At 31.6% G+C, this 15,381-nt stretch overlaps 2 protein-coding genes across 2 annotated transcripts; both read left to right on the top strand.

Moving 5' to 3' along the window:
• Positions 1–5,837, top strand: LOC146133124 (palmitoyltransferase ZDHHC12-B-like). The gene is made up of 6 exons (XM_083397569.1): positions 1–296; positions 1,539–1,681; positions 3,476–3,676; positions 4,313–4,479; positions 4,755–4,922; positions 5,024–5,837. The coding sequence occupies exons 1-6, from the start codon at positions 188–190 to the stop codon at positions 5,241–5,243; spliced, it is 1,008 nt and encodes a 335-aa protein (XP_083253695.1). The 5' UTR covers positions 1–187; the 3' UTR covers positions 5,244–5,837.
• Positions 5,838–7,492: 1,655 nt separating this feature from the next.
• Positions 7,493–13,826, top strand: LOC146133123 (UDP-N-acetylhexosamine pyrophosphorylase-like). Its single transcript, XM_083397568.1, has 12 exons — positions 7,493–7,673; positions 8,014–8,145; positions 9,408–9,612; positions 9,936–10,111; positions 10,274–10,446; positions 11,292–11,357; positions 11,459–11,583; positions 11,941–12,078; positions 12,197–12,316; positions 12,657–12,722; positions 12,826–12,895; positions 13,183–13,826. Exons 1-12 carry the CDS (start codon positions 7,532–7,534, stop codon positions 13,264–13,266), a joined length of 1,497 nt encoding a protein of 498 aa, XP_083253694.1. The 5' UTR covers positions 7,493–7,531; the 3' UTR covers positions 13,267–13,826.
• Positions 13,827–15,381: the final 1,555 nt, after the last annotated feature.

Raw genomic sequence — 15,381 nt, 5'->3', positions numbered from 1 at the left:
TTACGTTTTTTTACCCGCGCCAAAGATATTAAACAATTTCAATCATAGGGACCTACTCGATTTATGTAGAAACTTAACGAATAATTATTGCTAGTTAACTGAATAATTAACGTCATTGCGACATGCTGCTATCGGCATGTTATTTATAAGAGTATTTCATTAAAAAAGGAAAACTCCGGAGGTTTCAATGAAGAAGGATTGTTTACAATCTGCCTCCATATCGCTGTGGTGCACGCGGTTGGTGCACATTGGAATAACTATCGGAATCTCAAGTATTCTTTTAATAAAAGAAACAGGTGAGAGGCTACGGCTGTCTGATAAAAGAAGAGTATGGTAACACTCAGCAGGAATTTCAAATAAATAAAATTTAATTGGTGTATAAAATAAATATTGCATACTCCTTACTTTTAATCGAGTTTAAAAATTTTAAGTTGTCAATATGGGGATGCTGGAGAAATAAATTGAACTTTTCTTAGTTGGTCGTTCTGCATTTCTGTGGCAGGTCCACATCCAAGATTTTTTTAAAGCTATTGGTGTGCACACTTAAAATTCCAAGCCCAAATTCCATAAAAAGGTTAAATTGTGCTGTATTTCCAAACTTGAGGTGTGCATAAAACCTTGTTGCATACCTGCACACCTAAACAAACTTTGCGATACACAGATCTCAAGCGTGAAATAGAATGAAATGCAGATGCAGACTGGCCTGTGGGAATAGTAAATTTATTGTCCTCTAATTTCTGAAATATAGCCGACTTTCTATTTCCCATCCCTCTCATTAAAAACATTATTTAAATAATCAGGGAATGTATTAAATTAATCCTGTTGGCACCTGGCAAAAATACACAAACAAAAAACTATTGCAAAACAAATTTTGTGTATGTCTATATAGCCAAGAATCCCAAATGTAAGACTGGATAATGTGTGGCAAAGCACATGGCTTAATAAAATAAATAGGCTTACCTAATTTACGGTGCAAGTAAACAAATATAAAACATGATTTCAACTAAACACGTAACCTAACGAAAATGATTTATGGTAGTCTAAATATCATATGTGTAAACCAAAGTAAATGACTATAGTTGTTTTTTTCAAATCTAGGTAAATTACAGAAACTGTTGGTCATATGGTCCAGATTGTAAACTTAAAATAATATGGAAGATGTTTATGTACAGCTGTAGTCAACTTAAACTTAAAATTTACATGACTGTAATGCATTCAGTACATATATTGCCCATAAAAACCAAACAGATTAAGTTTTAAGCACAGTTGAGAGTTTTGCATATTTGATTGACTTTTGAGTGAAACTGGGTCGAATTTTCCAACCTGATATATGGTCAACCGGATACAACTTGATGTTTTGCCTGGCAACCACAATTTTTACAGTCAATCTAAAAGATCTGTATGAACCCAATGTACTTTTCATCATAAAATGTTGTGTTATCAATACATACTTTTAATCAATATGCATGTGATGCACCTGCAGTTTAATATTTGGTAAAATACAATGATTATAACCCTTTTTTGTAATATTTTTACAGTGTTACATGAAATGTTGAAGAAGGGGCTGCTCTTCCTTCCCATATGTTACATTGTTGTAACTATCTTATCTATGGTTCTATATTTTATTGTGGCATGCATGGACCCTGGTTTTGTAAAACTTGGTGATGCTGATGTAAAAGAGGTAATTTGTAAATGCTGCATAACTCTTTGTTTGCTGATGGCCGGACATTTTTAAACTGGCCTATAAGAATACTTTCCGCTGGCCTACAAGGATTTTATTGGCGCAACAACACTAATGGGCATCTAGAACAAGGTCTCCGATGACTAGGGATGTTCGTTCAAAGTAAATATCAGAATCAGATCGTAAGGATTTATCTGTAACTGAAGCTGCTACACTTTTAAATTGCATCGTTTACAGCTAAAAGAGGTTTCATGATTTTTATATATGGGAATGGAAAATTGGACAAGTGTTTTCCGTTGTGAAACAGTTTGATTGCTTTTGTTTAATGTGGCAAACAAGTAATGCCTAGTGAAAGGATTTTGTAATTTGTGTTTGTGTATCAAAATAACATTCAATCATATAACACATTTGCTTAGGACAAAGTATACTTGGGTTACGACGTCAATCGTTTTAATTTTTAAGATAGTCTCACAATGATTCGATTGTGGGCAACAATCTGTTTTTTATATTTTTTTGTTTTTCGAATTGGGTATAAAATAGTTGTTCTTTTTATTTTTTTTAAGTACATATTTTACCAAGATGATTTTGATATATCTGCATACAGTACAGTATTCTTATTTCCTAACCTTCTATTCTAGTTTAAGTTAATAACCATATTTTTCTTATTTAAAAACTGAGAACAAGTGGCACTGTTGACAAATTGTTTTTAGAATACCTAGGTAATATAACCTACGATTAACCACAAAATACAAATTAACAAATACAAGAAATAAACCTAGGTGGACTTATTGTCTCTCATAACATCATTTTGAATATTTTTACTAACAATCAATGTTTTCAATTTTAAATAGTCACAAATGTTTTTCTGAGGGTTTGTTTTTAATGTCTGGAATTAGAAAAACTCTTGAATGAATGTGGCAAATAATCATTTTGCACTAGAAATCCCTCCTTAAAATATCACTTTAGTTGATTAAACTCATTTTTTCATCATTAAAAGTATTTAAGCTCGACCGGATGTTGTTGTAGTGTCCTTTCTCTTTACCTTGGTACACATAAAACAGTTTTCTTGTTTATTTAAGTTTTATGTATTTGCTTTGCAAGATAATCATAAAATTAATGATTTAAATTTTTTTCAGTTTTGAGTAAATTACTTGATTTAGGTAAAACACATTAAGACTTGAACTTCAAACTTCAACTCAACATAGACTCAATTTTTTTCCCTTGATGTTTCTTACTATTTTTGTAATTAAAAAAACATAACAAACGACCATTTTTTACCATTAAAAGCAATTTTTTCGCAAACATACTGTCTGATACCAAGTTTTATTACTGTAAAGTTAAATTTTTATGGTTTTTCTGTCATGGCGCACATGGAGGCCTTTGTTGTAAACTGAGCATATTACCACTTTTAGCGGCATCGAGCAAATAGGTTAGGCCGTAAATTGGTTGTACTCATTCATCTTTTTACTCATGCTATACAAAGTTAGACCCAGGAGTTCATATGATATCATATAGCACTTTTTAATTGTTAGTCTATAAATGTAAAATTATCTCAGGTAATGTTAAACAATTTGCATTTGTTGTCCCAGATAGTAAATGCAACACTGTAACAATATTGCTTAAAACACATAATAGAAAAGGATCTGATGCCATAGACAACAATACAAGTTTAACATTGAAGGAAATAGACTGTGGTTATAAATTTTTAATTACTATACAATTTGTATTTGAACTTACAGAACAATAAGTTTCTAGTAAACCACTTGTAGACCCTGTCATTTTATTTGATTACAGATCAGGTTGATAATAGATGATGATGATGAAGAAAGTGTATCATTGTATGACAGTAAACAAGGGAACAGTAATGATTTTGAAGTAGACATGCAGCAGGTTAACAGCCGAGAACCTTCTGAAAAAACAAAAATGCTGAAAAATGGCACATCACGCTGCTTCAATCTTGAACCCCATCAACGTTGTGGTCTATGCGGGCTTGAAGTAGGTTTTTTAGACTAAATAACTAACTAATTGAAAAAATATAGATAGTATTTCGGTTTAGTCAAAATTTTCACATTAGTGTTTGGTGAGTGTTCTTGACAACTAAATTCATAATTTAGACAAGAGGATTTTAGCTGAAAGGGCTGGGAGCTGTTATTCCGAATTTTCATGTGACCCTAATGGAGTGAATTGTTTAATATTCCCATACTTCTTATATTTGTATAAATATTAGTTGTCTAGTAAATTTTTGCAATTTTTTTTCTATTTAGTTTTCTATGCAAGTGCTTTTAAGCCCTATATAGCACAGTGCTTATTTCCGCCACCACAAAATGAATGTTGGGAAAAGAATGGGCACTGTTTTAGCCAATCACAGGGTGATAGTGAAATTTCACTTACAAATCATACGTATTGTATGTTTTATCTCGCAAACAACTGCTATATATTAAGACATTTTTTTGTATATAGCGAATAGGTTTTTGGAATTGTACATTAAATATGTGTCATACAGAATACAGATACACTTAACGCGAAAAAAATATATTGCAAACTAGCTTTGGGTCAATATATTGCAAACTAGTCTTTAAGTTTAATATTGTAAACTAGTTTTTTAAATCCAAATCAACTATTTTTATTTAGAGGCCTATACGGGCTCGCCACTGCAGAGATTGCAAAAGATGTGTGCGGAAATTTGACCATCATTGTCCATGGATCACAAATTGTGTTGGAGAACGTAATCATAAATGGTTTTGGCTTTTTCTTCTCTATGAACAATTGTTATTGGCATGGAGCATCTATATTTCATCGTAAGAGTATATGTTTCATCTAGGAGTCTATTTTATGTGTGTTTTAGTTTTTTTTTAAATGAATAAAAATTTAAGAAAAAAATGTAAACTCCCGAGTCCAACCTACAGTAATTTTTTTTAATCTAAAATCAAATTGTCCCCATACAAGGTTCAGTGAACATAACTGTCCCTTTATTTTGGTGAACTTTAATTGGACACTTAACAAATATTTAAGAACACCTTTTTCAGTATTAGATATTTTATATTCTGTTTTTACTAGAAGTTTATATTTATAGGACGGGTTACAAGACATCATCAGATAATTGGGTATCACAAAACATCATGTTACTAATCGCCGACATTGCTATGGGAATTTTAACCCTAATGGTTTTTTCCCTTTTTTTAATTCATTCATACATGTTGGTCAACAATCATACAACATGGGAAACCATGAGTAGACACAGGTAATGATAATTCTAAAATGTTTGTAATAAAATTACCTTATTGAAATAGGTTAATTCCTTTTTGGAATATGTTGCAAGAAAATAAAGTCCCTTTATTTTAGGATTTCCTACCTGAAGGGGCTTGAAGACTCTGCAAATCCTTTTGATTTGGGTATATGTCGCAATATCATGACCTTTTTTTGCTATTTTAAGCCGTATGACTGGACTGTGGCATATTTAAAATCTAAGCATAAATGTACAGCGAAGATGGAATATTTGCATCATGAGGTTTTAGACAATAGTAGCGATGAGTTATCCGAAGTGCTTGATGATCAAACCTGAATTGTGTGTTTTAAAACTTTTACATAGTATTAAAGTTGATATGTTTGAATATATTCAGAAAAATGTGTGTTTTTGTACCGTAATTACGCACGGTTTGTTGAAAATAGACAACAGTTTTCTTCTTTGTTTGGTTGATCCTGAGCAACAAACAAATATATTTTTCCGTTTTATAAATAAATTTTTGGACTTAATATAATTAATTGTTAGTTTTTACGTGTGACTTTTAGGTTTTATCTTTTGTTTTATAGTTTTACTACATTGCTCAAATCATTGAAAATTGTTTAGAATTGCACATTTGTTTTTTAAACAATTTTATTTTTCAAAATAAAAAGTTATTGCGAAAAAACATTAAGGTCAAGTAACAAATACATCTTGCTATTTATATATAAAGCAAAAAATTAAAAGCCTTCACTTGACATCAACCTCCCAACTAATTGTTTTGTGTCATTATTTTGTTTAACTTTTTGACAAAAGATGCTTTATGGTTTATTTATACAAACCTAATATATAGATTTTCACGTGCATTTATTTGTTTTTCCTGTTGTTATAATTGCTTGTATTTTCTGTGACACTGTGAATAAATAGCGCCATGTGGTTTAAGACTTCCTTTATTCGCATCTTGGTCATATTAGTTAAGTCCAACACAATGTGACACATGGTGGACAAATGCAATTGCGAAACTTATGTTATATTAGTGGATGAAACAGCTATTACCATTACGTGCCCAATTAGTCATTTCTTCCCGACCTAGCGGAACACCTCAACTAAACGGTTTAGTCATTTATTAGTACTTGTTTAAACCTCTGGTTTACAAAAGCAAACATTTTGTATAAGTCCCCAAGTTTAGCAGCCTGGAGTTGCGTCACTCAAATGACTTAGGTACGTGGTAGGTGTTTATTTTACTTCCACTTTATCGCACGAACACTCTTTGTGCATGCCATTAGTCAGAACGAAATGTTTTAACTTCTAACTGATCAAACATCAAGCGCTTACTCTTGTTTACAATGTACTCGCATATACTTGACAATATTGATATTATTGGGTTTACGAACGACAGTTCGTCGAAACGTGACGTTATAAAATTCCCTGCCCGCAACGAAACTTTTTCGTCAAATAATAAAGTGTAACCAGTAACCACCACGAGGCCATTTAGAAACTAGTTTGATAAGCCTGGAATATTGAGGTTTCTGCAAAATAAAACCAGTTCTGCAAATAAAAGACAATGAGAAACAAGTAGCCTTTACATTCCTGCAGTGCGTTAGAAACAAAAAAAGAGATCCGGCTAGTTCAGAAAAAAAGAGATCCTGTTAGTGAAGAATTGTATGTGTGTGATGTCTGGCAGCCGGCGGCCACGTTGTCACGCACAACGACATCGAGAAAGATACGCTTTCTACAGGAGTTTACGTTTATGTACAATTAGAAGGTTGGTTATCGGAATTGTGCTGATTTGTACGCTTGTCGCAAAATCAGTCAAAACTTGGGGTAAGGTGTTTTTTTCAGCATAGTTGATGTAAGAATATAAGCAAAAAGAACCTACAATGTTTTATATATGGCACAGTTATATTATTGATGTAAATTGTAAGCTGACACGTTCAGATCCGGTTTGCGTTTCACAGACGCCTGTATGCAAAATGTCGCTTAAAAAGAATAACTTTATATAAATATGTAGTCAGTAGTCACCAATTACTTTTGGCATATGAGATAAGCAATCTAAATCTACAAAAAGATGTATACTTCAATTTTGTTAGTTTTGCTATGAAAGACAAGACGTTTATTTGTAAAGTTTTGTTTGCTAAGTGGGAGTGGTTTGATGGCAACATTTTTAATAAATTGCATTCCGTGGTTGTAAATTAGTAATGGAATTTTTCAGCGAAAAGGCAAACATTGTTTGTATAATAACCATAGGTAATTTTGTTTTACGGCATAGATTCCACTTCTAACGCTAGTCATAAAAGTGTGTCCTCATAGGCTTTATTTCTCATAAATCCAACCTTTTAGGAAAATGCTTTAATGTTTGTCAACCATAAGAGGAGTGCTCATTAGTATAGGTTCTTGTAGTAATGATGTAGTAATTGAAAAATAAAGTTATTTTCATCTGTTTTAAAATAATAAATCACGAGCACAGGTTATATAATATATATATTAGAACACAATAAATAAATTGATTGAAGCATTTTTTGTAATATGTTTACCATATTCTCTGTTTGCAGTAACATAATTGTTTGTTATCTCTTTTATATTTTAGCAAGTTAGTTAGGGTGAGCCTAGAACCAGCATAATTTTTTAACATGGATGACTACAAAACAACGTTTAGAAAGTTAAAGGATTTTGATCAGGAACATCTTTTAAACCATTATGATGACTTACCACCAAAAGAACAAGCAAATTTGCTTTCAGAAATTAATAACTTGGATTTTCATTATCTAAAAGGTAATTTGAAATATTTTAAGGTAAAATTTTTATGACTTTTATTTTTGCTCAGTTAAAAATATTGCATGATAAATACAGACCCTAGTTTTGAGAAACAAGTAAGTTTTTGTAAAGCAACATTTCCAAGCTGTCATCCTGCACGTTTAAACAGTTTTTCCTTTGTTTTTGATAACTTGTCACAATAGTTAGTAATAATGTTTAATTCATGGCAGTGTATGATAAATGATGCACAAAATATACACAAAGAAACAATGTGCGACACGGCCAAGTAGTGATGAGTTTTAAAGACTGTGATGACCACAACGAAAATGTAAAAATCTTTCAAAATGTTTTTTCTAAGAAATTCGTGAAGAGTCATTATTACAGTCCAATCAACATGGAAAAGATTCTCTTATGGAGCCCATACCAGTGGAACAATTTGGAAGTGTTTCAAGATCTTCAGAAAGTGATATGCAGTCATGGGAAGCAGAAGGTAAAATCTCTTATGTAATTAGTAAAGTACTAACGTTATACCAGTGCTTAAATTTTTTGGAAATTATGTTTAGAATTAAACTATGCCAATGGTTCCAAACCTTTTTAGTGTCTTAAAACTTTTAAAGTTTTGGCTGAAAGCTGTGGACTCCCAATAACAACCAGTTAAACTGCAGGGGCAGATGTAGCATTTTGTTTCAAGGGATTCACAACAAAGATTTGCATATTGCTAGATATAATGTCATTTATCAAGATGAATGAAAAATCACAAGATTTGTTTAGGCCGTTGAGTATTGACCAAACTGCCATATTACTGCATAATAGTATTATGGATAAAATTGCAATTTCAAAGAGACTAAACTGTAATGAAAACACTATACAATTTAAATACACCTGGGGCCATGGGCAGATTTTGACGAAAAAAAAAAAATTAAAATTGTATTTATATAAATTGACTATGTAAAATTTTTTGATGAGAGGATACTATTATACACATGACTTTCAGTTAAAAAAAATACCTCAAAAGGGGCTTCCTGACACTGCAAAGCAAAATAACATTGCTGGTTAAATAAGAAGAATTTTTCTTAGAAGCAAAGAATCCAGTATTGTTAAAATATTTTGAAACAACTCATAAATCAAGAAAAAAGGGGGACATACTGAGTTAAGAATAAATCAACCAAACATAAATAAACTGTTTTTCATGTAAAAAGTTCAAACAGAGACATCTTGTCATTTACGGAATTGACTTTATATAGTCTTTCATACCAGATCCTAAAATATCCTGCAGCCTAGGTTTTGCATTGCACTAAATTTATCACCTCTTGCAAACTAAGCAACCTATTTGGGTAGAATTTTTTACTCTTTTGCATTGATTTTTTGCATGCAAAGCTTATGGACCCCTGACTCGGAACCACTAATCTAGGCCAAATTAAATAAATTATGTTCATGATCTAGCAATGCAGCCTATTTTTCAACCTACATTTATTAATGTAAATATTAGGGTAAAACCCATTATAAAGTGAAATGGATTTGAAATTTACTTTTTAACATCGCAATTAGGATATATTATATTTAAACTTAGTTGTGTTTCTATCCTTTCCATATGTGTTCGGAAATGAATTTACTCATTGGCCACATGATGAGCATGTTATTAGATTTTTTTCGGATAAAAGTATTTTATATAGGTTAATTCGGTTTATTATGGAGACAATACATTACATATACATATATACTATTTTTTGTTTTGTATTTGTATATGCTCAGGTTTAAAAAGCATATCTGAAGGAAAGGTAGCTGTGCTTTTATTGGCTGGTGGCCAAGGCACCCGACTTGGTGTCAGCTACCCAAAAGGGATGTTTGATGTGGGGCTTCCCTCACACAAAACTCTCTACCAAATTAAAGCAGAAAGAATTTTGCGACTACAACGTATGGCTCACATGAGATATGGAAAGAATGGTGTAATCCCATGGTAAGGAAAAAGCAATTGTGACAAATCTAAACAACAGTTTTAAATAAACTGAAAAGCATATTATAAATCTTATAACTTTTAGGGTAGAATTTCCCTTCAGACAATTTATTTGTCCTTATGGCATTAGTTATTTTCTCACTAGTTTACAAACATGCCGACATGGTTTAAACTTCTGCACAAGTTTAAAAACATCTCTAATTGCCCCACAGTTACCCATCCACTCTATTATAAATAATGTCACACATTTTTCTTATATGTAACATTACTTTTAATAAACTACTATTTTGCAGATAATTTCTAATAATCTTTCTATTTTAATATAGGTACATTATGACAAGTGATGCTACCAAAAAACAAACCAAAGACTTTTTCCAGGAGCATAACTATTTTGGCTTGGATGAAAACCAAGTTAAATTTTTTGAGCAGTTCACTCTGCCTTGTCTTGACTTTGATGGCAAAGTGATTCTTGCTGATAAGCACAAACTTGCTGTTGCACCAGGTAACAAGATAAATTGTAATAGCTTTTTTTCTGAGAATTTAGTTAAGGTCACATTCGATTGGTTCAAATATTAAACATGAAGTATGCTTTATTGTCATTCTATAATTTAATTAATATTATAATTTTTTGTTATCCTCCCCTTCTGTAACTGTTTTGTTGTAGATGGAAATGGTGGGCTTTATAAAGCTTTGGCTCATTGGCAAATCTTGGATGACATGGAGAAACGTGGAATTGAATGCACCCATGTACACTGTGTTGATAACATTCTCATTCGCATTGCTGACCCCAGGTTCATTGGATTTTGCAGACAGAGGAAGGCAGACTGTGGAGCTAAAGTATGATTTATACCTGCTTTCACTGTTTTTTTAGGGATAATAGGTGAAACTATTGGACCATAGACTCGCAACTAAGTTTATGTACAACTAGGTAAATAGAAATACAGTGGCTCTAAAAAGTCAAGAAACTGAAATGATACAAAATTAAAAGTGTATTCTGTATAGTTACTATCACAACTTAAGTAACATATGCTCTTTTTTCTTTTATTTACATACATTTTGTTTAAAGTCCTATTATATTAGCATTTGACATACACCTTATTTACAATAAAACTTCAAACCAGACTAATTAATAGGCAATTTAAAGGTGCTTTTAGTTAAAAATTTAACGGAATAGTGCATCCAAAATAAATAGTTATTAACAACAAAAAGTTTACTGTTGCTAAGATTGTATTTATCAATGATTGTACAGACTTTTTGCAAATCTATAATAAAAAAATGTATGCATTATTATTACACCAAAATATCTAAAAATTTAGAGAACTAATTAGTCATCTAGTCTAAGTAAGTTGTCATCTAGTCCAAAATTGTTTTTTAAATAGTTTTATTCCTCAGCTTGATATTTTGTTTGATTAAAAACCAGTATTTCACAACACTTTTAAAATTACGTACATTGGTTACAGTAATTTTAAAGTATGATGTTGACAGAGGACAGTAGGCCAAAAGAGTAAAAATAAATTGTACCAAGTGTGAAAGTTACCTTAACTAAGGTACTTATTTCTTTGCCTTTGATAAAATCATATTGATTTGTTGTCCTCAACAGAGTTGTTTGCCTCGTTTGATGTGGTAAAAATTATTACTAGTGAATTCAATGCAAAGTCTTTTAAGAATTGTTCTATTTTTAGGTTGTTGAAAAATCTAGTTGGGATGAAGCAGTTGGTGTTGTTTGCAAAGTTCAAGGTGTTTACCAGGTATCCAGGATTTGTGTTGAATGTTAAAAAATCTTCCATTTTATAATGCATTTTCAAATAATACCTTTACATTTACTTTACTAAATTTACCAACATTTCAGGTGGTTGAATATAGTGAAGTGTCAAAGGAAACTGCAAGTAAACAAGATAAGAATGGACACCTTGTTTTTAATGCAGGCAATATTTGCAATCACTACTTTACCACTGAATTTTTGAAGAAAGTTTGGTAAGAAAACACAATTTTAAACACCGTTTTTTGTTAAAAAATTAAAACTGTGCACAACAGGTCGCATGACATTTTATATGAGTTCTAGATGTGGAGGTTGGGAAACTACTTTAGGCAATTTAAAAAAAATTGGTCAACGATTACTGTTAAGATAAATCAATTACGTTTAAAATAACGGCTGGTATACAGAACATTTAGGTTGTGATGCTTCTTGGTTAATTTTTATAGCTTAAACTGTAATTGCTGACATTTAACATATATAAACATGACTTAAAAACAACACATAGAGGGTGCTTTTGAAACACATCAATTCAAAGATGAGTTTCACACTAACACAATAAAATTTTATTGTTGCAGCTCACAAAGCAAACTTGTACATCACGTGGCAAAAAAGAAGATTCCATTTGTTAATGAAAATGGAATAGTGATTAAGCCTTCAAGTCCAAATGGTATTAAAATGGAGAAATTTGTATTTGATGTTTTTCAGTTTTCCAGGTACGTAAAAAGTGTGGTTCACAAAAATATTTTGCAATTTGGTAATTTGGTGAAGTAAATGTACTTTAAATACATGTCACTAAATAGATTTTTTTCCATCTCGATATATTTTATTTAGACAATTCGTTGTATTTGATGTTCCACGTGAAGATGAATTTTCTCCATTAAAAAATGCTGATGGGGCATCTTCAGCTACTCCTTTGCATTCCAGATGGGCACTTGCATCATTGCATCACAGGTACTTCAATATATATCTTACACACCTTAGCATACAATAGTTTGTCTGTGTCTTTCCTTAGAAGTAGTTTAAACAAATGGCTAGACTTTAAAACATAAAACTGTCAATACATAGTATTGCACTTATGTTATCAGTATCACCAACGTCCAATATGGAAGTCCATGCATAAATGTATTAATTAAGAAATTCATTTTAAACGGTAATATGTCCTTTGTTGTATTTGTGTATTTTTACTCCTTTCTATAATCTGCTAAAATTTAATATACTTTTAATTGTGTGCAGAGTTGTTCGTTGCAGCATTTATTTGCAGTTAATGATTATTACCATTATTATTTTTCAGGAGAATTATTGAAGCTGGTGGAGAGATCGTAGATGAAAATGGAGATGTCATTGAGGCAGTTAAATGGTAATATTGAAACTAGATTCATGTTTTATATGTTATGGTTATTATATGCACTTTTACCCTTGTAATATTTTATATTTTATGATGTTTTATGTTGTAATTTTAGCTCAAACGGCAAGTACATTGAATATCCGGTGCAATGTGAAATATCACCTCTTTTGTCCTACGACGGCGAGGTATTTACGTTAACACCTATAAATATAATTTTTATTACATTTTTTTATTTTTTTATTACATTTTTTTATTTATTTTTTTATTTACCAAGGATGTATTTATGCTAATGTCACAGTATGTGTAATTTGCAGTAGAAGAACGCCTTGCAATATATTTTAAATATTAGCTTCAATCCAATAGAAATGTTGATTACAAACGTAAACAGCAAAATTCTAGCTTTTTGTTGAAATATTTTTGTCAATTTTCCGTTTGCTAACACAAAATACCAAACACAATATTAATTTTGCAGGACCTGCAATCTATTTGTAGCGGAAAAACGTTTAAATCTCCAGCCATCCTCTCGGAAAAAAACAAACGACCAAATGGATGCTGATGATACCAAAATGTTGTTTCGTTTGTGCACTTTATTAGAATTAGTCAATTTTTTCTAGGCTTACATTAGATCACATATAATTCGTAATGCAGTGTATCCTACGCTTAATTAGCGCGAAGTAGCCTACCAATTTATAATATTTATGGCTGCTGTTATTTTGTTATTCAATAATGACGGCCAGACGCTTTTTATTTACTTTTAATAATTTTGTAGCGAAATTTGTTGCCTGCATAGAGTTTTATTTCTTCGTTATACATTTTATGGTAATTTATGCACAGCAGCATTGCCCGCACCTTTTCTTTTAACGCATTTTACTTCTCATTTTATGGTGCCTTATTTTTAACCCAAAGCTATACTACTTAATATTTCTCTTCTAATAAGTTATCTTAACATGAGCTTTAAAATTAAGTAGAGACTCGACAAGTTTATTGGTTCATTTTTTGTTTGTTGTAGATTATAAATATTTTAATTATATCGTAGTTATTTTCTTCATTCTAAGATGCTACTCTTTTAACGACGATGCTTGCTCTAAAATAATATAAATGTTTTGTTTGCTAAATTTATTTGCTTAAGTTATGCTGAGAACAGTTCATTTGAACGTAGGCAATTAGTAAGCAAATTGTAAAAGACTAGGTACAAAAAATAATAATTTCAACCTTCCGGGACAGTAGCGCTAAACGTATGCCACGGACCCGAAACTACATCTGTCATCTGTCCTTGTGGAATTGAAATAGAAGGGGCGGTCGACCTGCGACCCTCCAATGTTAGAATTACAGATCGACCGATATATCTTCATTTTGGACTGATATCGTTTTTTTTTTTATTTGCAACCGACACCGATGGTAATATTGTTATTTACTTGAAAATAAAGTGTAAATAAAAGTCAATTTATCTACCTATTTAATCATACAACTCTTATTTTTCATATTTATTGTCGATCATGCTAAACACCGTAAATCCTACGTAAATCGACACCATAAAATGAAAATGATAACTTTACTAACTAAAAATAGGGAACTTGTTTCTTATATACTACATCACAGTATTTAATGGAAAAATTTCGACCCAAATTGCAGGAGCTGATATTTGACCGATCTTATTCGTAAACTGAATTATATCGGTCTATTTCAAGTTAGAATAGTGGTGAGGTTCGTTAATTTAAAATTACCTTTTGTAGAAAAAACAAGTAGAAGAACAATAAAAATAAGGTCGTAAAGTTACAAAATGACGTCAGATTTATTCATAAAGCACGTGATGTTCGTGAGTGAGTTCGTGGTTAAAGAGACACATAAAACAAATTCGAAACAACGGCATTATAGTCTAATTCCGTTTTTTTTCAAGCCGCGTCACTCTTGACCCAATTTATGGAAACTCGCACCTCCCTATGCAAATAATATGTTTATATATATCAATTTATGCACACTGGGAAACTCGCCCTTCCCTTTTACGCATACTAGCGAAACTCGGGCCTCCTATGCAAATAATATGTGCTCAAATATCAATTTACGCACCAAGAGACATAAATCGTGTAGCCCCTGATCATACCTTTGAAACGATGCCACACATGGCTCAGTGATAGTTGAGGTCATGCGCTTTTATTGTAAATAACCGATACTAATATTCATAAGCAATCGCGATCATTTTTAAATGCCTATCACTTGCCCAGTTCAAAGTGCAATCAAACAAAATTTTATCAAGACACTTCTACAAACCTTACAATGGCATTAAAAAATTCAATTTTGAAAATATTTCATAATTATTCAACATTTAGCCTAATATGCGTAATATCGCGATTTTTTATCCCACCAATATCCGACCAAAATGGGCCCAAATATTAATTCACGCACCAAGAGACTAAATAAATCGTGTCACACTTAATCATAGCTTTCCAACGATGCCACACATGACTTGGTGATATTGTCGAGGCCGTAGGCCTACGGTTTTATTGTCTATAATACAATATTCATAAGCGGTCGCGGTAATTTTTAAACGGCTGTCACTGGCCCAATCCAATTTGCAATCGAACAAATTTTTATCAAGACACTTCTACAAACCTTATAATGCAATTGGCTGTTTTAGATGCAAAGTAACTATTTTATTCGATTTGTTGCTCAA

Source organism: Ascidiella aspersa, chromosome 9, assembly GCF_963924565.1.
Source record: "Ascidiella aspersa chromosome 9, kaAscAspe10.2, whole genome shotgun sequence".
Lineage (NCBI taxonomy): Eukaryota > Metazoa > Chordata > Ascidiacea > Phlebobranchia > Ascidiidae > Ascidiella > Ascidiella aspersa.
Note: the sequence above shows the minus strand (reverse complement) of the source record. Positions and strands in the feature narration are given on the sequence as shown.

What these genes read in the sequence shown, in the direction of transcription:
- LOC146133123 (XM_083397568.1), top strand. Translation starts at nt 7,532, where the DNA reads ATGGATGACTACAAAACAACGTTTAGAAAGTTAAAGGATTTTGATCAG. An exon ending in AGGCAGACTGTGGAGCTAAA is followed by an intron (nt 10,447 to 11,291) that starts GTATGATTTATA and finishes TTCTATTTTTAG; the next exon opens with GTTGTTGAAAAATCTAGTTG. An exon ending in AAGTTCAAGGTGTTTACCAG is followed by an intron (nt 11,358 to 11,458) that starts GTATCCAGGATT and finishes CCAACATTTCAG; the next exon opens with GTGGTTGAATATAGTGAAGT.
- LOC146133124 (XM_083397569.1), top strand. Translation starts at nt 188, where the DNA reads ATGAAGAAGGATTGTTTACAATCTGCCTCCATATCGCTGTGGTGCACG. An exon ending in GTGGTCTATGCGGGCTTGAA is followed by an intron (nt 3,677 to 4,312) that starts GTAGGTTTTTTA and finishes ATTTTTATTTAG; the next exon opens with AGGCCTATACGGGCTCGCCA. An exon ending in TGGAGCATCTATATTTCATC is followed by an intron (nt 4,480 to 4,754) that starts GTAAGAGTATAT and finishes TTATATTTATAG; the next exon opens with GACGGGTTACAAGACATCAT.